This window comes from Brienomyrus brachyistius, chromosome 10, assembly GCF_023856365.1.
Source record: "Brienomyrus brachyistius isolate T26 chromosome 10, BBRACH_0.4, whole genome shotgun sequence".
Classification (NCBI taxonomy): Eukaryota; Metazoa; Chordata; class Actinopteri; order Osteoglossiformes; family Mormyridae; genus Brienomyrus; species Brienomyrus brachyistius.
Window position 1 is genome coordinate 17,726,327 of NC_064542.1, and position 23,496 is coordinate 17,749,822.

A 23,496-nucleotide genomic window follows, 5' to 3' on the forward strand; every position below is an offset into this window, starting at 1 on the left:
AAAATAATGTAAATACAAGTAATTCGTTCAAACCTCAGAAACACTGAATTTTTTCACTTTTTTATGTTTTTCTGTGACCAAGAATATAGACTTAAATTAAAATAACCTTAATTATCCACAAATAATGCTAAATTAAATTAATTAAAACTGAGCATATGATTATTGGCGGGCTGGTCGCTCGAAAGACACCAAAACACAGAAAAGAACCACAAAACATCCCCCCTAAAAAACTAAACAATTAACATTAAAAGACTGAGTAACAGTAAAAAACAATGTAGTAAAATGAGATTTTTTTGTATTATGCTGCACTTTTTTTTCATATGCTTAAAATTTTTATGTACATTTCGTGATGCCACGCGTTGTATGGCGATGAACTTGTTTGTAGTGTAAACAAACAATACGCAATTGCCACTATGTGTGAATGGAAAATATGAATTTATATTATTTCTCATAGCTGTTTCACGCCAACTCTTTCTCTAACTTATGTGGTAAGTATTATTGGCAACCAAGGGCGTACGTTTGGTTTCTACACTGGTATAGACTAAATCAGCCCCGAAACCCCGCCCCCCTAAACGCACAGGGTACTCTCACAATATTGGTGGGTTAGCGTCCCTTCTCTCCATACCTAAGTCTATGCCATTGCTGATAGTTGGTCAGTTAACCTGGTTAATGTTGCTAAACCTATGAACAGTGCATTTAGCTTATTTGAAACGGACACTGTAACTAATAGAACAAATGGAGTTGAATAAGAACCATCATATATCTTTCTTACTCATAATACTCACAGCTGAGGCAGGAAGCAGTCAAATATAACAAAAAGTACTAAGGAGTATATGATCCATTATTATCATTTCAGAAGTGTTACATGATTCTCCTAGGTGTGGAAGAGCCGTTGGAGGTTTGTATCTATATGACTAACATTCCTACACATTCCCGACAGCAGAACAGGAGAAATTAACAATTCAGAGCTCGTTCCTGCACCACATAACACAACCTCTGACTTCATTACTACTTTCAGGTATCACTTCAACAATCATTCATACAAAAATGATTACATTACTGCTACGCCTCCACTGGTTTCAAGTATAAACAAGTACTGCTGCTGCTAGTCTATTAATAGAACCACTGTTACTCCACTAGCAAATCGGCATGATATATATTTTTATATATACTGTTATTCCATTGCCACGTATTCTATCGATCCACCTGTCGCTCGGGTCGCAGTTTTTTAACTGAACAAAATAAACATAAAAAAATACGAATCAACTATAGAACGTGCTACAGTCATTATCTGGGCGGTGCGGTGCAGTTTCTTGCGCTTCTGTTAAAGCCTACACGCTTCTCCTCGCTTTTGCGTCATTAGGGTATTTCCGTGCTTTTTTGGAGGGGTGGGACAGCCCAGCGATCGGCATGGGAAAGCGGACTTCGCCGTGTTGCGCTGAGCTGTTGCAGCACGTAAACGTTTCAGTCGGACAGAAGTAACAATTGTTATAAATCAACTTATTCGCTTTGACTAGGCCGGAAGCTTTAAAGGTTACACTGCTCAGTGAATACGTCTGGCGGATTTCGGAAGCAGAAAAAATGGATGGTAAGTTTACACGTACTGCAAGAACATAGTTTGTCCCCCCATAAAAGTCTTGGCTGTTTGTTTTCGTGTCGGGGAAAACCCCCTTTTCACTGCGCTAATACAGCAGGAGGAGCCACCAATGAAAGACTGTCAAGGGATATCAGTTGTCTGATTGTTACCGAAAGTATTTTAAGCTACTTTTCCTGGTTGTAGTTTCTGTTATGGTGCGTATATTTTGATCGTCCTGCAGCCCCGAAATTGACACCTGAGATCGGGGGCTTTATCGGCCGGTTTCGTTTTCTCTTTTGGTGTTTCTGTACATCACACATCACTTGTAGCTGGTTGGTCAGATATAGATGGCTTGTGCTGAAGATGTTTCAGTCGGGTTTTTTAAAAATTTGTTACGGCGGTTACCCTTGGATTTTGCGTTTAATTCTTTAGAAACCAGTTCGGACAGCCGAATCCAGTCATTGTGACGCTGCATTAATCACATATAGCGACAGCAGCTGTTGCATTAATGTACTGGCTCAAACTACACAATCACTGCTGATACCTGTGGCGGTGAAATCAGTATGCGAATGATGTGGACAGAGATGCCCAGGAACACTAAGAAAAAGGCCCTTCAGTCGATATGGAGCAGTGTAGACACCTCATCCTACTCACATACTAATCAAGTCTGATGGTTTTGAGGAGCAGTCATGGAGTACAAGTCACATCTGTTTCCCACAGAAAAAAAAATCACATTTATCAGATCTGCCAAAATGAGTCAATAAAAACCGAATATCCTACATATTGGATGTAATATTGCTTTGAAGATTTTTTGATCCAAAAGTTACATAATAAAAGTGTATAATTGAGTAGAAATTATATAAATCTATGTATCTATTAAGCAAGAAAAGGCATCTGTGGGAACAAAGAAAGAGGTATGTGATGTTGGGATTTGAAGGAAGTAGGCTGGTTGTATGACAGCGGATATAAGTGATGACAATGCATTTCATTGTGTGATCAGCTCAGGACCAGCCTTGCCCTACTACACGAAGGCACTGTACCTGTGATGTTGTGACTGTACGTCCGATGTGTGACTGTACCTGTGATGGTGTGACTGTACGTGCGATGTGTGACTGTACGTGCGATGTGTGACTGTACCTGTGATGTTGTGACTGTACCTGTGATGTTGTGACTGTACCTGTGATGGTGTGACTACGTGCGATGTGTGACTGTACCTGTGATGTTGTGACTGTACGTCCGATGTGTGACTGTACCTGTGATGGTGTGACTGTACGTGCGATGTGTGACTGTACGTGCGATGTGTGACTGTACCTGTGATGTGACTGTACCTGTGATGGTGTGACTACGTGCGATGTGTGACTGTACCTGTGATGGTGTGACTGTACGTGCGATGTGTGACTGTATGTGCGATGTGTGACTGTACCTGTGATGTTGTGACTACGTGCGATGTGTGACTGTACCTGTGATTGTGACCGCGGGCAGGAAAGCATGTGAATCAATCAACGTATAAATGAATCAATCAAGCCAGAATGAGGAAATGGCTGAAAATAAGGAAAGAGAAGTTGATTGAGTGTCTAACTGAATATTCTTCTCAGCATCTATGCTTTCATGTTCTTCTTAGCTTTCACTGCTAAGGCTTTACAGTATGTAAACATAAAACATGTCCGGTCACTCCATGGGATTGACAGTGAACATTTTGTAAAAGGCAGGTCGATTAATGCTCTTGGGACTATCTGTAAAGGAAGGATTTAGGGTTAGATCGCAGTAACATGAAAGAGCTGAGGTTTACACTCTTGTCCTCCTTACTGGCTCCTGGTGATGTTAGTAAGTTTAGTTTTTAAGATGTGCAGAGCTAATTCAGAGAGTAGGATGAGGTAAGTAAAGGCTGATTTATGATTCTGTGTAGAATCTGTGCCATTGGTAGTTGCACAGGCCCATATCCTATGCTGTAACCTGATGCCTGCCCAGGGACATGGATTCCATTCAGGGGCCCCAACACTTTGGGGGGGGGGGGGGGTCCCAAAACCCCCCCCCCAGCAAAATGAACTGAGCGATTGAACGTGCCAACCAAAGCAGGGGGCCAAAGGTGATATTTTCCCAGAGGGCACTGGATGTCTCGCTACTCCCCTATGGCTGTCGTTACGTTTTTGGGGAGGTGTGTGTCAGGCTGAGGTGCAGGGCTCACAACTACTAACAACATACTGTAAATTCTACACAGACGTATAAATCAGTCTTAAGACGTCCCCCATTCTGGGTTGTTCCCTGCCTCGTGCCCATTGCTTCCGGGATAATCTCCGGACCCCCCGCGACCCAGTAGGATAAGCGGTTTGGAAAATGGATGGATGGATAGAGTCGTACTGCCAGTATGAAAAATTGGATATGTGGGTACCTCCACACCTCCTCATATAGCAGCTCACCATAGCTACGACAAAATCTATTTGTTCCATTCTTTCTTTGTTGACTCCATGAAAGTCAGTGCTGCCACTTGCTATAAACACCTGGTCAATTTCCTTGCACATGCGCAGCGTCTCTTGACACAGCCCATCAGAGCACACTGTGTGTTGGTGTCCAATGATGTCCAACATCCATGATGGCCGCCGGATCTAAAAATGTGGGCTACACATGCTAAACTGTCTGGCACACACTTCAGGAGATGAAAATTACGTTACTCACCCTGTGTGCACCTGGGGAAGTAAAGAAGTGGCCTTTATACTTGAAGCCTGTGAGCCTGTCTCCAGCATTCAGCGTCTCTGTAGAAAGCACTCATGGTGACCTGATGTAACTTCTGGGTCACACATCTGCGATCACACTCTGGTCTTCATATGGCGGTGCGCTGGGTGTAATGGCCCTCCTCAAGTGCCCCACCTACTTTGCTGCATGTTATCTGAATAATGGATCCTTAATGGAAATGATGCACCCCTGCATAGTACAAGCGGGTATAGAAAATTGATGGGTAGATATTGTATTACACACATTATATTTACATAAAAAATGTTATGTATGGTATGGAAAATTACATGCAGATTTTTTTTAAGATAATATAGTAATGGCTACAGTGGTATATTGGTGGATGTTATTTGTGCACAAGGGCTTGCGTGTGGCTTAAGTGGGTTAAGATGGCGTGTATTGTTTCAGTTTGATTTGGTGAAGCAAGCATTTATTAAATTGTTCTGAAGGCTTGACCTGAGAGCACCCTTGTCATTCAGGATCATGGTTAACATATAACATGGTTGCATATATTTACATTTGGAAATCAAAGATAATTTTGCTGGACTACTACTAAGTCAACAGCTTAAATGAGTGCAAAGTATTTATTTAATTCATACAGCTGTTGGCTGTCTTCCTGTTCATGGAAGCCCTCAACACAGATAAATGATGGCGGTTTGACCTTTGGTACAAACAAACGTTTTGGATGCACAGCTGAAACCTGCAGTTTTTTAGTGTGCTGGAAAGGCTTCGCTTATTTGTTTTGCGTGTTTTTCCACTTCAGGAAACTGGAGCAAATGCGCTTTAATGTGGTGAGAAAATTAGAGAGTGTCATTGTTGGTCACACTGTTACAAAGGCTTGAGAGCAGAAGCAGCATGCAGTGTGGAAAGTTCCAGATGTACAGATTAATGCATCTCATATTAACATACAATGCTGCTTTACTTGTGAGCACAATGTCTTCATTTGCCACGTTTCTTGTCGCTTTCAGGAAAAAAATGTCGACGTATTCTCGGGATATTTCTCAGAATTAAAGTTTTCAGATTAGCCAGAAAACATTATGGCAAGTGTGTCTTCTTCTTGCTGCACTTATTGTAATGCAGTTGTAAAGTAATGCTATTTAACCGGGAGATGGTCATCTTCTTATATGTTCTTGTACGTCAAAAGAAAAAAAATTTCTTTTTCAAGTAAAGTTTTTCGAATACCAAATCTTTTTCCAAAAATAGTTGCCTAAGAAGTGGGTATTAAGACAAGTGTGTCTGCTGGGGTGTGACATGAGTAAATGGTGTCCTGTAGTTGTGTCCCGGGCATACAGCAACTCTGGATATAACGGACTGTTTTGCCAGGTCCCTTGAAGTCTGTTATAACTGGATTTTACTGTAATCAGAAGTGACTCCATCACTAACTGGAGGCAGAATTCAAACCTACCCTGGAGCTGCAAGGCGCAGTGCTATTCAGGGTTCACCATGTCACCCAGAACACAAACAGGAGAGAGTACAGTGAAAATGCAGTGTTACTCACTCCCTATCAGGTTTAGCAAAATTGAGCAGGAAGTTAGCAGGTGACTGTGAAATGTACTGTAAGGCCCAGAAAAAGAGAGAGGTTTCAGGGTCCAACCTGTGCCTCAGAGGAAGGAAGATGACAGGCACACAAAGGAGCCGGGGAAGGGGGCGGGAGACTGCGGGAAGCGGGGGGTGGGGTGGCGGTGCGAGACAGAGCCGGTTCGCACAGAGTTTAGAAAGAGCGTTTGTCAGGAAGGCGCAGGGACAGGCACTGACATGCTCCGGAGGTGCTGTCCGCCACAGTATGCTGCACCTACTGTATGGAGCACTCAGAGCGGCTCCCCGTTTATATCTGTCGTGGTTATTTATTCTAAAACATGTCTGGCACAGGCAAACTACTCCTAAATTCAACACTCAGTCACCAGAATGTTGTTGTCAGATGTGACCTATTATATAGATGTTTTGTAGCGTTCAGTCGAATGAAGTGGGCAGTGTCTCTTGACACGGGCCATCGGAGCACACTGTGTGCTGGTGTCCAATGAAGATGTTTATTATACCTCCATCTACAAGCTGCTTGTCCTGGTCAGGTTCTTGAGGGGCCAGGCGGACAGGAAGGAGGCGGGGCTACATCCTGCAAGGGTTGCCCGTCCATTACTGGGCATTTTGAATGTGTTGGGACTTTGTGAAGAAAACCACACAACACAGGGAGAACATGCAAACTGTGTCCGCTCACAAGGAGTGGGTGTGAGGTCCACACTCTTAGCCCTGGAAGTGTTAGCTATCCTTAAGAGCCTAATTACTTGGGCATAATTGTGACATTTATTAACGTGCACCAGGAATATTTATTCTATGGAAAACGGTTATTGTGTTACTAACCCTGACTGTTAATAAAAGGATTTTCTTTGTTGAAGTTTTTGCATCAAGTACATATGAAGGAAGTTAGGAAGTAGATACATTTGTGAAAGGAATTTCTTTAAATTTCTTGAAGGAAAGAATGATACTAAATGATTAAACACCTTTTCCATGGTTACACTGAGCTGTGTTGATGGAGCCTCCATGGTACGTAAACAGGAGTGGTGTTCGGTGCCCTTCTGAAACCGCATTCACCTATAATTGTGGAAGACAACCTATTTTCAGAAAAACTGTTTCTATTCTTATTTTTAAATGCCATGCTTATCTTTACCGCTGCAAAAAAAAAAAAAAAAAAAGTTGTAGCTAAAATTAATTTTCAAAACAGAAAAACATTTTAATAGTGACGTCTTTTCTGAGCAAGGGCAAGGAGGTGGTAGCTCTGGGAGCCAGCCGTGTGTAACTAAACATCATGGACATTTATACTGCAGATAATCATTGCTTTTATGCATCAGTGTTACACAAATGGCACTGCTATAATGTAAATATCACTGCCTTATGATTTTGGTTAACGTGCATCTCTTCATTCTGAACAGTACTGTGTAACTGGGGTCTGACCACCATGAGCCAAGGTAAGGAAACCCATTTATATTCTGCCATGTACTGTCTATACCATGTACTGAGATCTATCGTTTGAATTTTTGATACCTGGAATATTCTAAAAACAGAATAGTCAGTATTTTTCTGAGACTTAATGTTCGTCATTCAATGGAATAACAGGTATTTCTCCAGAATGTGCTGGAGAACTGTATTCCAGGAGTGATTATGGAGTTTTGGATTTGTTGGCCACCATAGACGCTTTCTTGTTAGTGTGATAACTCAAAAAGTAATTGACAGATTTTTTTCAGACTTTGAAGATGCATTTTAGGTGTGATGAACTATTAGATTCTGATACAAATGGCCCTGTAATTGAAGCAACACCACTTAATGGCAAGAAAGGGAAGGGTGAAAGCAAATGACATTTGACCTTGTCAAGGGATTCGGTAGAAAACACTTGTAACTCTTAAAAGTATTTGAATAAGGTATCAAGCTGCAGACAAATGCTATGAATGTTTATCTGGAAGTGCTCAAATTTTGAGCCAGTTGCACCAAAACTGAAGCAACAGTGCTTAGTGGCGACAAAGAGATGGGTGACTGCAGAAGATGCTTGATCTTGTAAACAGCATAACACTATTTTGATTTTATTGATTTTGAAAATAGTCTGAATGCTGTAAATATTAGTAGGACGCGATGTTGGTATGAAAAATTATATACTTCCCAAACTTAGTGTATGGGTGCTAGTGATAGAGGCTGGATGGTATGGGGGAGAAGTAGGGATTAGAGGGGGGAGGAAGGTGATAGGGCTGTCTGAGGGATACAGTCCTGTTGTGTCGACAGCAACTAGTTGTATTTATAATTTAAATGAATTTCTAACAATTGAAATTGTTAGAATGAATGGTGAAATGATTTTAACTTTCTGTGGCTTAGGTATTGACAAGTGAGTCATCAGAATCATGACTTGTTTTCTTTTAAATGAACAAAACCATCCATGTTTCGGCAGACTTGTAGGAGAAGGCAGGGGACCTGAACTGGTCCGCGATATCACGTCTGTCTTTGCCCGCAGGCACCCCTTTTCTGGAGATCATTGAGCAGCCCAAGCAGAGAGGCATGCGATTCAGGTACAAGTGTGAGGGCAGATCAGCGGGAAGCATCCCAGGAGAGAACAGTAATGACACCACAAAGACTCATCCTGCCATTAAGGTGAGCGTGTCTGCTTTACCTACCGTGTGTACAGTGACAATCAAATTACTAACAATCCGCAGCTTGTTTTGAGGGCCAAAGGATGGTTTGTAGCACAGATAATGTCATTACTTTTTTACTTCAAGGCTTCATTTATTCTTAAAGTGTCCTTAGGATTCCTCTTAAACAAATTCAGAACATGAAAAAAGACAACAAATTCAAAGGGCTGCAAACTGAAATTAACTATTTTTTTATAATTAGCTATTTTTTAAATTAGACTAATTTTAATAAATAAAAATACAAAAATAACCTTTTTAATTGTAAGGTGTAAAACTAATAATATGTCGACAGTACTATTTGTTACTGGGTTTTCGTCTGACTTCATCGTTTATGCAGAAATTCGGTTAACTGACGAGCATCCTATGGTGGTGCCCAGCTAAAACAGGGCTCCCACTCTTTTTAGGACATTATTTTCCAGGATTTTTCTGGGAAATATTTATGACCCACATTCATTTTTACATTACAGTTGACAAGAAGGATTCCAGTGAAGTCACCTTTAGAGGTTTTGCAGTCAAACACAGGCCCCTGTCAAAGAATAACTTCACTATAAAATATCCTGACACCTTACAATTTCCTACAGCACATCCCATAACTGAAAACCCACACTTTTTCCTTAAATTACATGTTGACATGATGAAAAAAGCTTATCATTATGCATCTAGTGCTACAACAACCATTTAATCAAAATGGCTTGTTTTATACATTGTCTATAGAATACATCGTTATAAGTGATTCATTTATCCTACACTACTTTTAGATTTTACATTGCTATGTTGCATATTTTGATTATGCAATATATGTATATTTATGGAATACAATTCAGTAGCGCAGAATGCACACCGAGACGCAAGATAAGATCAGCAGTCATGAAATTGAGATTTTGCTATTTCAGTTCTGTTAATATTGTTTCCTCCTTTTATTTTATCAGCCTAAATATCGGTGAAATTATGACACATTCTCTGCACAGCAACTCGTCCTCTGAAGCTTACATCTCCGAAGCTCTGATTCGTTTTCAGTGGCGAGTAGCAAAAAAACTGTGAGGAATCGCGAAATGGGTGAGCGAAGCAGCGGAAAAAATAGCATCACCTTACAAATTGTATATATAGACCAAACTTAAGTGTAATTCCATCATTTACTCAGTCAGTGGAAACCATGCATCACTTGCGTCAAAGGAGTTATTTCAGTAGCTTTAAACTAGCCGAACTATCCGTATAAATATTTTCAACCTGTCTATGCAAGCATAGATCTTGCAGTGTTCAGTAATTTGCTTTTAATTCCCATACAAGTTTGTAACTCTTGGGGACCCAGCTACAACAGCTAATGTTAGCACCCAGAACTATGCAGTACAGCTGCTGAAAACTCGCCTACAGAACCACCACTCTGACTGTTATTAGGTTGAATATAGTATTACGTGACATTACTCCGTATTTGTTGGAATAAAAGGCAGGGTTTTTTTCTTGGTAAACCAGGAATCACCATATTCCTGTAATTTCACTAATCATCAACTGATGATTTTTAAAGTACTGTAATTGGAGCTTGTTGAATGAAGTTGTGCAGGAAACAGAACATGACTTATCTTGCGTTATCAGACCAAACACAGAAAATGAGATCATCATCACACTTCTCAAGAATGATGTCCGTCTTGTATATGTCCATAAAATAACGTCTTGGATGTTTAATAGGTTTTCCCACTTAGTAGTTATTTAGGTTAACTGCAAAATGCGTAATTTCTGCATAAAGTTTTTTTCTCCACAAAAAGATTTTATTGAATTTTATTGCTACTAAAAGTGGGATTTGGATTTGGTATTAGCCTACTGAAAAGTAAATATAGTAGTCAACTTTTATGGAAGTGGTAGCTTAATGGTTAGGGACATGCACTTGTAATTGAAAGATTACAGGTTCAAATCCCCGATCAGCAAGGCACCACTGAGGTACCCTGATCAAGGTACCACCCCCAAGCACTGCTCCCCGGGTGCTGAATTAGCTGCCCCCTGCTATGTCACATTGTCACATATGGGTTAAATGCTGAGAACACATTTCATTGTTGCGCACTGTGTGCTGTGGTGTGTCAACAATGACAATTAATCATTAAATTCTAAGTAATTCTAAAAACCTACGAATTCAGAATATGATTAGGCTATAATTTTATCGTGCATGCAAAAAATTCAGGACATCCTATTTATTTACCAGGACATGTCGACAATCTGTTAATTTTCCATGACTTTTTCATGACTGGAAAATGATTTGTAGCAAATTCAAGTTTTTCCGGTTTTCCAGGATGTGTGAGAGCCCTGTGAAAGTACCTAATCCTTCTGCACCGATATTGATGCCAATGATTGTTACTGGTGATTACACGGCTATGTGCTTAATTATACACCTGCGTCAGCAACAGCTGAGGCTCAGTTAGCCGATACCTGTAACTAAGAGTGTTGTCCATATACAGTATGGTGTTTCTTACTGCATAAAACCAATGTTTTTTAAGGGCTTAAATAAATAGAAAACTGACCTGACCATGAACACTTTCATCCTGTATGTCATGTTTGTTTTTAATTATGTATTTGATTCCTGGGTTTATATTATATTTTATTTAATATTTATAATATTGTATTTTATGTTAACATTGCTTGTCTTCCTGGAAATCTAGTTTTTGTTATGTACTTGATATTATAGGAATTAAGTATTAAGTTTTAGATTTAACAGTAGTCAAACTGCAGCAAATGTTTGGAATACATTATGCAACAGAACAATACTAGCCATTCATGCCCATTTCTTCATCATTTTCTGAAGGGCATACATTTTGCATGATATATGTGTGGTTGTGTCTATCAATCCATCCATCCATACATTAATAGCCTATGCTGGTCAGGGTTCTGGGGGGACCTGGAGCATATTCCCGGCAGCACTGGGGTACACCTTCAACAAGAATGCCTTTCCTGTATTAATGGTGTGTATATATATATATATATTTCAATTTCGATTAGGATTTTGGCTTCCAAGGATTGTCAAAACAAAATAATCAAGGTAAAATGATTATTGTGCCGCATTTCTTCTTGCAGCGATGCAATTTTGTCTTGTGTTATAAATACAGAGCACCCCCTTGCCTGGCCCTTTATATTTGTCTCTTTAGAGATCAAAGAAATCCATTTCTTTGTTTTATTGCTACAGGTACATAACTACACTGGTCCTGTCCATGTGAGAATTTCCCTGGTAACTAAGAACCACCCTTACAAGCCACACCCCCATGAGCTGGTTGGCAAGGACTGCAAACATGGCTTCTATGAGGCCACACTGCAGGACAGACGTGTGCACAGGTACTTGGTGTGTATGTTGTGATGTTGTGTGAGGAGGTGTGCTTAAAGTGTATGTATTATGTGTAAGGAGGTGTGCTTAGAGTGTATGTATTATGTGTAAGGAGGTGTGCTTAAAGTGTATGTGTGATGTGTGAGGAGGTGTGCTTAGAGTGTATGTGTGATGTGTGAGGAGGTGTGCTTAGAGTGTATGTGTGATGTGTGAGGAGGTGTGCTTAGAGTGTATGTGTGATAAGGTTAAAATTCAGGATTTGATTCTGAGAGTATCGTATTGGCCAGAATACAAGTGTTTTTCTAAAAATTCATCTAAAAATTGGGGTAGTCTTTTTTGAGAATTAGAATTAAAATATCATTATACACATGCGGATGGTAGATAGTGTAAATGATCTGCCTCTTGGTCGTACATTTCAGATGTAATTGTCAGAATCAATGTAGCTTTAGCATTATAATGTCGTTTGAGTGGTGATCGTGCTCTGCACTTCACCTGCGTAGAGACCCCAAGGTGAACTTTTTCATTTGTTCTGATCCCACCCACTGTCCCCGATTGGCTGACATAAATGTGATGCTGCAGGGTTGGTCAGCAGGACTAATTATGCAGTTCCTAGCATGCTTTGCACTACACCGTGCAGATCTTTAAATAGAGTCAATTAGTATGTGTATTCATGTATTTATTTTAATTGTTAATGTCATAACTGTATAACATTTCCTGTCTGTGCCACTGCTAGAATTCAACCACTATTAGCTATTAGTAAAGTAACTTCCGTTTTAAAAGAGCTGTCATCTCCTTTATTAAAATGACTCAACCATTCACCACAATATTTAGGTTTGTGGAGTTTATAATATTGACTATCTATCCTCCTTCCCTAAGCAATACATTTGTTTATTGGAATGTTTGCTGTTTAATACACGTTTTGTAATGAAATTACCTGTGGTTGCTTTTTCAGAGTTACATGGTTTGGCAAAAAAAACATATGTGTGTGTGTATGTTTTATTTTTTTAAAGAACACATAAGAAGTGTATATGTATATATATAATAAAAAAACGTGTGTGTGTATAAATATATATAAAACATAAGATTTGGTATCAAAATAGTGGGGGGGGGAGTGGATTATAATCAGGGTCATCTAATATTTGGGATAAAACAATATAGTAGTAAATAACTGTAAAATAAAGCAATTGTTGATTGTCAGACTTAAGACTTAGGCACAGTACCTAATGTACTGAACTTTATTTTCAATGAAGAGCCCCCTGGTGGTTAATTTTTTAATTTCAGTTTTCAGAACCTGGGAATACAGTGTGTGAAGAAGAAAGACGTGAATGATGCCATTTCCTGCAGGCTCCAGACACAGAACAACCCTTATAAAAGTTAGTACGCTTCTGAAAATATGTACTAGTTCACAAATATATTCCTACTGCGCTCTGCTGCTCTTCCACAGACGAAGACAAATGGCGGGGGTATGTTTGTGCTGTGTTTTCAGTACCGGAGGCGGAGGTGTGGGCGGAAGAGTTTGACCTGAACGCAGTACGGCTCTGCTTCCAGGCCTCCATCACTCTGCCGAACAGCCAGTTGTACTCACTGCAGCCTGTGGTGTCGCAACCCATTTATGACAACAGTGAGTTTTTGTCACAGCTGACAGACTAACAGACAGCCTCACTAACTCAAACACTGTGTGTGGGCTAGTCCCATGATTACCAAACAGGTAAACACAAACATGTATTTATTGCTTTTCATCAATATATTCCCAGGACAGAATACGTATGGTTTTGGGACCGTTATGCTGCCGCTGCTGCCCCGGACTCTTTGTCGTTAATATTAAAATATATTGAGGGACAACCGAAGCAGACAAAATGGAGGTTTTCCATGTGTGCGGCATGGTGCAAGAATAGAAAACAAGTATATTGCTCTTCCATTATAATGGTTTAGTTAAATGTGTGTGGGTATTATAACCTATGTTGTACAGTACAGTACATTTGATCTCTCCTCATACTCCTGCCACATCCTTCGTTGGACCTGAGTGAAGCAGCCGTATGCCTTTTCCAAGTCCACATAACACATGTTGACTGGCTGCGCAAACTCCCACAAACCCTCCAGTGTCCTTGTGAGGGTTATAACTCCTCTGGGAATCGCCACCTTATCTTAATGGAGGGGCTTCTATGCTTCTATGGTCCTAGGAGCTGTGTTCTTGGGGGCAGATGCCCCTGGTAGGGTCTTCCAAGGCATATTTGTCCTAGGTGACAATACGTAGTTGTTGTAGATTCCTGTGAAGATTAACAAAAAACGATTATGTGACTCCACCTGAATTGGGGATACCGGGGCCCTGCTCTTGAGCCAAATCTGGGAGGGGAGCTTGTAGACGAGTGCCTGGTGGCCAGGCCTCTTCCCATAGGGCCCAACCAGGAAGAAGTCAAAAGAATTGCATGGTACTGCCCTCCTGTGGGTCCTCCACCTGCATGGAGGGCCGTGGGGGTTGGATGCAATGTAAATAGGGTGACACTCGGCGGACCAATCATTGGCTACCAAATATGGCTCTGCAAACTCTCACAGTAAGTACATTTAACATTTCAATAAACAAATGTATTATCTGAGGGGAGAAGGAGAGATAGTAGTCTATACTAGTCTAGATAATCTGTATTATAAGGTCCACGACAGCAGAGAGCACAGAATGTTTTTGCAACAGCCCCTCATAAAGAGTGCAAAACATGCATTGTAGCAAAGTTAATTTAATGAAGGAGATGACAGATAAAATGAAACTATTTATTAACAGCTGCTATTAGTTTAACACTAGCAGCGACAGTCAACAGTTTACCAACAAGCCAACAATTTACACGATACTCATGGTTACATGCTATTGGAATACACAGCAAACGTTTCACAGTTATGACGTTTACCTTTAGCACAAATGTACGAATATATTAATAAATGAAAAAGTTCATTTCAGGGACCCTACCCAGGAGGAGCACTGAAATGGTGATCACTGCTCATTAACGCTAATTTCGTCCATGGTGTTTGAAGTATACGGCCAGGAGGAGGATAATTTCCTCCATCTACTGTTGCTTGTGTATAATGATATTTTAAGTATAGTCCTCAAATATAAACCAACCCCAGTCATGTATTTGGGCCTATATATTAGATATACTACCAAAAACCCCTACCATAGGTAACTTCAGAGAGACCTGGCCCCCACAAACCCCCCGACCTGAACCCTATAATGCTGGTTTGGGGTGAGTTGGATTGAAAAGTAAGTGCAAGGTACTTGTGCTGAAAACTCCTTCACGACTGGATGCGTCCACACGGCAAGTGGTGAACCGCTTGCTGCAAGTGAAAAATTAGCTTTCGCGATCACACGACGCTGAGCATAACGTCGTGAGAGATCGCTTGCCAAAAAAGATTGCGATTGTAAAGTGTTTTTTAGCTTGAAACAAAATGAGCTACATTGTTGGCTTGCACAAGAAAGGTCTTGCTGCTGGATAGAAAAGTGCATTATAAGTTTGTTTATTTTAGTTTCATTAGCTAAGTATGCTTATTAAAGTACACCACCAAGCAGAATTTTTCTGAATTAGGTCTTGATATGATTATAGGGTGACGTTAAATAATTCGGGGTACTTTGAGTGGCACGGCAAAGAAGGAAAAACTGGACGGTGCTTGTAGCTCATTTTGTTTCAAGCCGAAAAGCACTGTACAGTCACACTCCTTTTTATTATTGGTGGTCTGAATGCGAAATCAAATTTTTCGCCTGCACTGAGCGATTTGCTGCTTGCTATATGGACGCAGCCTTAGAGAACCAGCTTGTAAGAATGCCAAGGGTCTGCGATGCTGTCGTCGAAGCCAAAGGGGATTATTTTGAAGAACCTAAAATTTAAGAAATATTTTGAGATGAACACTTCCCCTGGTTGTTGGAGTATTTGATATGTATTACCTCAATGCCTTGAGGGCATTTACTAAAAGGTGAATGGCAGCTAAAATAAAGAGAAATGTATTAAAAGCAGGTGTTTCCAAACTTTTGACTGTACTGTAAATAAGACAAAAAAAAAAACGTACAATGCAACTTCCTAACTCCAGTCAGAAATGCAAGACAAGAGACAGTCGTCTAGTGCGACAAATCATTAAAAAAATCAAGCAACAGGTGAAAAGTCACAACCAAGTTCTTCAAAAAAAGAATCCCACTCCCTCACTCCTTCTCACTTGTCCTGTATCCTTCGAAGTAGACACTCCTTCTCACTTGTCCTGTATCCTTTGAAGTAGACACTCCTTCTCACTTGTCCTGTATCCTTCGAAGTAGACACTCCTTCTCACTTGTCCTGTATCCTTCGAAGTAGACACTCCTACTCACTTGTCCTGTATCCTTCGAAGTAGACACTCTTTCTCACTTGTCCTGTATCCTTCGAAGTAGACACTCTTTCTCACTTGTCCTGTATCCTTCGAAGTAGACACTCCTTCCCTTGATAGATTTCTGGTCAGTGGGCACATCAGATGGGTCTTCAAAGTCATTAGCTCAAGGTCTGACATGTTTGTCCAGGGAAGGCCCTGACACTAGCTGTTCTAATGGTCGGAAACTAGCATTAAAAGAGTAACAAAGGTACCGTCTGTGCAGATTTTCTTGTTTCAACAGAGCCCCTGTTGTGTGAGTAAATAGCCCATTGCCAGATACATTTCACTGTGTTTTTTTCAGAATGTTTGACCTAACCTAGTTAGTTCAGAGTGTGACACATACTTATCAATACTTGTGTGTTCTTCCTCACAGCTGTCTCCCTGGTGAACTTTCCACACCCCCATTAATCTTCACCCAGTCCCACCCATAATTGTGGACTGCACACCCTCTTCCCCCCACACTACATACTGTAGTTATTTAGACTGTATTTGTGTACTGTATATATGTCACAGAACTCGCATTCTTCTCTATTGAAATCAAAGGTAATATTTATACCACATCATATATTCACCATGTGTACCTTTGTATAGAATCTATATACATATTAGATAAATAGGTAATATACATCTGTAGTATAAATGTACATTTTCTAAATATTTATCAGACTTCTGTTTCTACCACTTTGCACATGGTGGCATTTTGGAGTAGATGCCAAACTGCATTTGGTTGTATGAGTACTTGTACTTTCTGCAATGACAAAGTTGAATCTACTTAATGCATTAAAATTATATTGCCTAACACTAATCCATATTTCACTAAAATTCCATGCCAGAGGGGTGTTCCAAAATGTAGGATTTCTTAGTTAACTAGGTTAACCTAAGCTAGAAGTCATGATTGTTCAATAAGAGATGACGGTCATGATGTCTAGATTAGGTTATCCCAGCTAACTGAGAAATCCTGCTATGTGGAACATCCTCCAGGTACCCCTAGATATGTGCCCTACGGCTCCGACCCTGAAAGCAAGCTGTTTACTTGGGTGTTTTGTTCTACTTTCTTAGTTTGTTTAATCAGAATTCTAATCAAGTCTTTTGGTCAATTGCTCCGGTTCCTGTGTAACAAGGATCTGTTTTCCGTCAAAGCAAATGAAAGCCTGAACTTTAAGTGTCGATAGATTTTGTAGCTTTAACAGAGAACCCAAGTCTAATGACTTATCACAAGCAGTCTCACACTGACAGTGTCTAGCTGGAAAGAAGAACAAGAAAAGTTTTTTTTCCTTCAGTTTTTTGATCCTCCTTCCTCTTAGGAGCCCCTAACACAGCAGAGCTGAAGATTTGCCGAATTGACAGGAACGCTGGCACCTGTCGAGGCGGGGATGAAGTCTTCCTGCTTTGTGATAAAGTTCAGAAAGGTCTGTCTGTGTATCACCTTTTGTTATGTAGTATTGTTGTTAAAAAATTAAATGCATATGTTGCTAAATTCATGCCCCATTTGAAGATTGTACCCCAGACCTTTTCTGGGTCCTCATGAAATACACAGTACGTAATTTGTAGTTTGATGTATTTAACTAACCAACTGGCTCATATCGGTCAAAAAGTGCAGCTGAGCACTTAAGAAATCAGATGTGATTTTCATCCGTCCATCCATTCTCCAAACCGCTTATCCTACTGGGTCACGGGGGTCCAGAGCCTATCCTGGATGCAATGGGCACGAGGCAGGGAATAACCCAGGATGGGGGGGCCAGCCCATCGCAGGGCACACTCACACACCATTCAATTTAGCAAGTCCAATTAGCCTCAGCATGTCTTTGGACTGTGGGGGGAAACCGGAGTACCCGGAGGAAACCCCACGACGACATGGGGAGAACATGCAAACTCCACACACATGTGACCCAGGCGAAGACTCAAACCCGGGTCCCAGAGGTGTGAGGCAACAGTGCTAACCACTGCACTACCATGCTGCCCAGATGTGATTTTAATATTTAATAAAATGTATGACAAAGTTCAAGTAATAAAACACTGAATTTGTTATATCAATGAAACTTAGACCAGATAGAATTACTAATTCATCAGTCATTTATGTTAATGGTCTAAAACAAATATTGTATTAAGCAGTAAATCAACATCTAATTTATAAGGTGGCTTTTTAGGATACAAGTTCTTGATCTCTCTGTCTTGTTGTGTCCTGCAGTAAAGTCATGTCAGCAGTAAGACTGGAAATGCTCTGAAATGTTCTATGGACCCCTGATCCTCCACCTTCCTAAATCCATATAAACTTTCACCCGCCAGAGGACATTGAAGTGCGATTCTTCAAAGACTCCTGGGAGGACAAGGGCTCTTTCTCTCAGGCTGATGTGCACCGGCAGGTGGCCATCGTCTTCCGTACCCCTCCCTACAGCAACCCCAACCTGGCCGAGCCTGTGCGGGTCCAGATCCAGCTACGGCGCCCCTCTGACCGTGAGGTCAGCGAGCCTATGGACTTCCAGTACCTGCCTGTGGAGCCGGGTGATGGTCGCCGACACTCACAGAGGACACTCACAGAGAACACTCACAACTCGCAGAGGACATTCGCAGAGGACACTCGCAACTCACAGGACACTGGCAACTCACAGAGGACACACATCTCACAGAGGACACACATCTCACAGAGGACACACATCTCACAGAGGACACACATCTCACAGAGGACACTCGCAGCAGACATCCACAACGGACACACAGTCTGACATTATAAAGAACATCTCACTGTATAGACATCGAAATCTTGACTGATGTAGTAATATTTTATGTTTCATGCAGATGAGTACAGGGTGATGGAGAAAAGAAAACGCACAGAAGGAATGTTCCAGAATTTGAAGTTGGGCAACATTGTGTCTGGTGCGTAATTCCCTTTAAAATAACCTGTATTATATTCTAATGCAATATTAAAATGCAGCTAATGTAGTGTATGTATACTGTATGAATACATCGTGTAGAATGTGCTGAGGAGCTATTTTTATATTTACCAAATATTTAAGAATGTCATATATTAAAAATATTTTTACATTAACATATAAAAATTGGCATGTGAACGGGAAGTGACAGTCATTTCCAAGCAGGTAGTGTATGCTGAATGACGGCAGCAGGGTGGCTACAGTCACATGACTCATCTTGGTATGTGTGGCCTGTAGGACCCAGTGCTGGAGAAAGGAGGGCCATCAACATTGCCAGAAGAACAGTGACGTCCAAGCCACATCTGTCCTCCAGGGGGCATCCAGGTACCTCGTCCTCCTCCATAACTCCGTCACCCTGCAGCACCTAAACAGCACGTAAACACGAAGCCTAGGAAGGCTCATGAGTGCCTATGAATGTAGAACAATATAACAAGACCAGAATGAGCAGAATGATAGTATTGGCCAAAACAGTACAGGAGTCCTTTTATGATTTACTTTCACTTTGCTGATAATGGAATGAACTCAGTTTCATCACTATGGAATGAACTCAGTGATGGCAAACAATTGTCCAGAATCAGGGATTGTCAACCTGTCCACACACTGACAAACATGTCCACGTCAGGGCTCTGTGTCTGTTGCAAAAAGCTATGCAGACTGTTTTTTAAATATCAAGTCGATGCTAAAAATTGCATTTTGATTTAAATGTCCTGGAATATGCTAGTATGAATGCTATGTAACCAGTCATCATAACTTACTTGATCATTTAATCTTCTAACTGCTTATGTTGATTAGGGCCACAAGGACTGTAGCTTATATAATCATAACAGGTTTAGACTTTTTAGAGGTGCACCAGTGCCACTTATTCAGTACCAATACAATCCCAATACCTGAACAGAGGGTATCGGCCGATATGAGTACTAATCCGATACCTGAGCTCTTTTAAACTAGTAAATAAAAATGGAAAAAAAGTATGCCAAAAAAACCTTTGTTGATTGGGCTACTTGAAAAATGTATAACATACAAATGAGGTGGAACAGTTTTAAGCATTTTTTAAGCATTTGCAGTTCAATTTCAATATCTTTCCAGTGAGTATACGCGAGTGATGAATGCTTAAAATGCCACCCAGTTTGCAGGACTAGCATTTCCTCCAGGTACTCTGGTTTCCAAAAAACTAGAAATGTGAAGGGTGTGCGAGTGTGCCCTGTGAGGGGTTGGCGCCCCATCCTGGGTTGTTCCCTGCCTTACACCCATAGCCTCTGAAACAGGCCCCGGACCCCCCTCGACCTTGAACAGGGTTATAGAAAATGGATGGATAGATGGCAACAACATCACTTACACTGCATTGCGATAGCAGCCCCTCGTATGTTTACAAGCTGCAGTGAGAGTGCAAAATAACCCAAGCTAGCGACTCCCAAATCATCCATTGCTTTTTTCATATTACTCACGTTGTCTCACACAATTGCGTGCGCTTTGTTTAAAGGGATTTTCCATTAAATGCTACTCCCATCTCAAAACATTGTTTTTACAAAGATCACAAATTGCTGTGCGCTATTAGTTGTTTCAAGCGTAAAATACGTCCAGATCGTCACTCTCTTATCAGATGTACTTGTACTCCTCCTACTGCGAAGGGTATGCTTATGACGTCACAGCAGGCGGAATTCACTGCACTCACACCCACATTTAAAACGGGAAAGAGCTAACGTGTGATTGATTGAACAAATCTATTTAACAAGACATAGAAGCTATCTTTTTACACTGTCAAAAACATATGGCTGGTTCCCAATCTGTCTAATTAGGTATGGATCAGTGCCAATAACGAACTGAATATCAAAGCGGTGCACCTCTAATTCTTTTAATTGTTTTTGTTGTTAAACATGAATATTCATGCTGTCATATACATTTGCTCTGTATAAAAACTGCTGTGATAACTACTCACATAGACAGTATTTCCTTAGAAAGGTATTTTCCTGATTTATGATTCAGTAAATACAAAAGACCTCTTTATTGTACAATTCAATTCAGTTTTACATAGCGCCTTTAACAAGTCACCCAGGCGCTTTACATAGGTGTGTTGTGATACAACATCATTAAGAGAACAATAGATTGTCCTTTCTCTCCTCTCTCAAACTGGCTTTTATATATGTAAACAGATTTATAGGTTTCAAAATTTAGAATTCAAATTATTTTTAAAATGTTAAAGCAGTTTAATTTAATTGACTGAACGTTGTATTACTGTTGCACTGCTTTTATATTTAGATACCCCAACAAAAGTGTGTAATTGTTCTGTCTTCCACAGTAAATCCAGTGGTTCCTAATGTCCCAGTTCAAGTGCAGGCCCAGGCCCAGGCCCAGGCCCAGGCCCAAGCACAAGCACAAGCACTGTTCAGTTCCCAGCCAGGGCATCTGTTCTCTGCTCATCCCAAAGCTGAGGTCACACCCTCCACGGAATCCTGGCAATTCCAGAACAATCTTCCCTTGGCATCTCAAAACAAGGCCGCCTCAGTGTCCAGCTTCTCCTCCCCTGCCCCAACTACAGACCCTGCTTCTGCGCCCACCCAGAAGTACCACACTGTAAACCTTACCGACCTCTATGAGTTCAGCTTCACCGGCTTCTCCAATAGCCAGGAGTCGGAGCGTACCACTGCTTCTGTGACCAGGGGTGTAGACAGCATGAGTGGGTCAAGGGTATGGGGAGCGGCAGCTCCGACTGAACCCACCACCTCCTTCGGCATGCTGCCACCCCAGTTTAGGGCAGATTCACAGCTGTGCCCAGAAGAGGACCTACCTGAATTTCCCAGCCTTACAGATGGCCAGGTGTCCAGCACACTTGACAGCATCAACACCGAGGACTTCCAGGCCATGCTGACTCAGAGTGGACAGGCAGGGGATGGGGTAGGGTCCTGCATGGTAACCAGCATGACACCCCCAAGAACCAGCTCCACTGCCACTGACTCTTTGGCTAACCACAGTAGCTGCAGAAGCACTTGGATGAACTACCCTAGCAGCATAGTCACTCTCCTGGAGAACGAGGGCATGATGGATGGCCCCTCGGCTACAGTCAGCCTCTCAGGGCCCCAGGACGACCTGGCTGGCATGAGCTCAATGGATGAAGAGCACCTCCTGTCCATTTTTAACAATGGAACCCCGGCGTGCCTTATGTCAGGGCACCCAACCTAAACTTCCAGCCACCATGCCAAACTCCTAAGGACTTCAAACAAAGAGGAAAGCGGAGGACCAGACTGACTGCAGCAGGACATTTAATTTGGTCTTTTCTCTGCAAGCAGTCTTCACACTGTGCTGGAATGGGGGAGCAGAATTTAGTATATTGATTAGTACAGATAAAGATGGCTGCACTGTGTAGTCAGGGTTTTTTATATATATATTGTATTAATGTAGTGCTCTACGTGAAGAACTGACTTTTAATTTGCATACAAACAGCTCTGGACAAAAACTAATCAGATTATGTAGCATAGAAGCAAGCTGCAATTGTGACTGCTGTATCTATCCTTGCAATGTAGCTACATCCTTAAATGGCTGCATAACTCATCTGACCCAAAACTTCCTCTTAGCAGTGCTGGCCTGACAGGGACTGAACATTTTACTTAACGGGATGTGTGCAGAGGTGGATAGTTCAAGTCCAGAAGGTCAATATCCAGACCAAGATTTTGTTTCAACCAACCAGTTGAGTAGAGTCATAGTCACAGAGAACTCAACTGCTTGGTTGACACAAAATCTTGGTCTGGATTTGTATTTTCTGGACCTGAACTATCCACCTCTGGAGGTGTGCCCCTCATCAGCTTCAGTGTTCAGTGTCAAGCTCAGGACATTGGGCAGGGTACATCATCAATGGGATAAGCCATCACTTATTTCATGTACAGTATGAACACTGGTTCAGTGTTACTCAATGACCTGAACAACATCTTTGGAAGGTTGGAGGAGAGGAAACCCTCATCTCCATTGTGAGGACAAGCAAGTTCCACAACTCTGAACTTGACTACAACCTTGTACCTGTAGGTGATTATGCTCATCATTTATTAAAATTTTACATATAATTTTGAGTGAAAAGAAAAAAAAAAAGCATGCCTCAAATAAATCTTCATTATTTCATTATAAAAAGTCTTGGAAATCCAGTAACCTCTGCTTTCAACCACAGGTATTTTTCTATTATTAAAATTTGAAATGGCCTGGATGTGCCCCCTTTAGGGATGTGGTTGGTATATATGGCCTGGATGTGCCCCCTTTAGGGGTGTGGTTTGTATACATGGCCTGAATGTGCCTCCTTTAGGGGTGTGGTTGTATACATGGCCTGGATGTGCCACCTTTAGGGGTGTGGTTGGTATATATGGCCTGGATGTGCCCCCTTTAGGGGTGTGGTTTGTATACATGGCCTGAATGTGCCTTCTTTAGGGGTGTGGTTGT

At 41.2% G+C, this 23,496-nt stretch overlaps 1 protein-coding gene across 1 annotated transcript; it reads left to right on the top strand.

Annotated features, from left to right (window-relative positions):
* Positions 1-1,304: 1,304 nt before the first annotated feature.
* On the top strand, positions 1,305-23,193 carry LOC125750192 (transcription factor p65-like). Its single transcript, XM_049027621.1, has 11 exons — positions 1,305-1,588; positions 7,228-7,263; positions 8,295-8,431; positions 11,636-11,781; positions 13,052-13,143; positions 13,257-13,391; positions 17,452-17,556; positions 18,434-18,649; positions 18,944-19,021; positions 19,315-19,401; positions 21,374-23,193. Exons 1-11 carry the CDS (start codon positions 1,582-1,584, stop codon positions 22,252-22,254), a joined length of 1,920 nt encoding a protein of 639 aa, XP_048883578.1. The 5' UTR covers positions 1,305-1,581; the 3' UTR covers positions 22,255-23,193.
* Positions 23,194-23,496: the final 303 nt, after the last annotated feature.

Excerpts from the sequence above, each read along its gene's own strand:
- LOC125750192 (XM_049027621.1), top strand. Across the intron at positions 11,782-13,051 it reads CAGGACAGACGTGTGCACAG|TTTTCAGAACCTGGGAATAC; the intron begins GTACTTGGTGTG and ends TTTTAATTTCAG. Across the intron at positions 13,144-13,256 it reads ACAGAACAACCCTTATAAAA|TACCGGAGGCGGAGGTGTGG; the intron begins GTTAGTACGCTT and ends CTGTGTTTTCAG.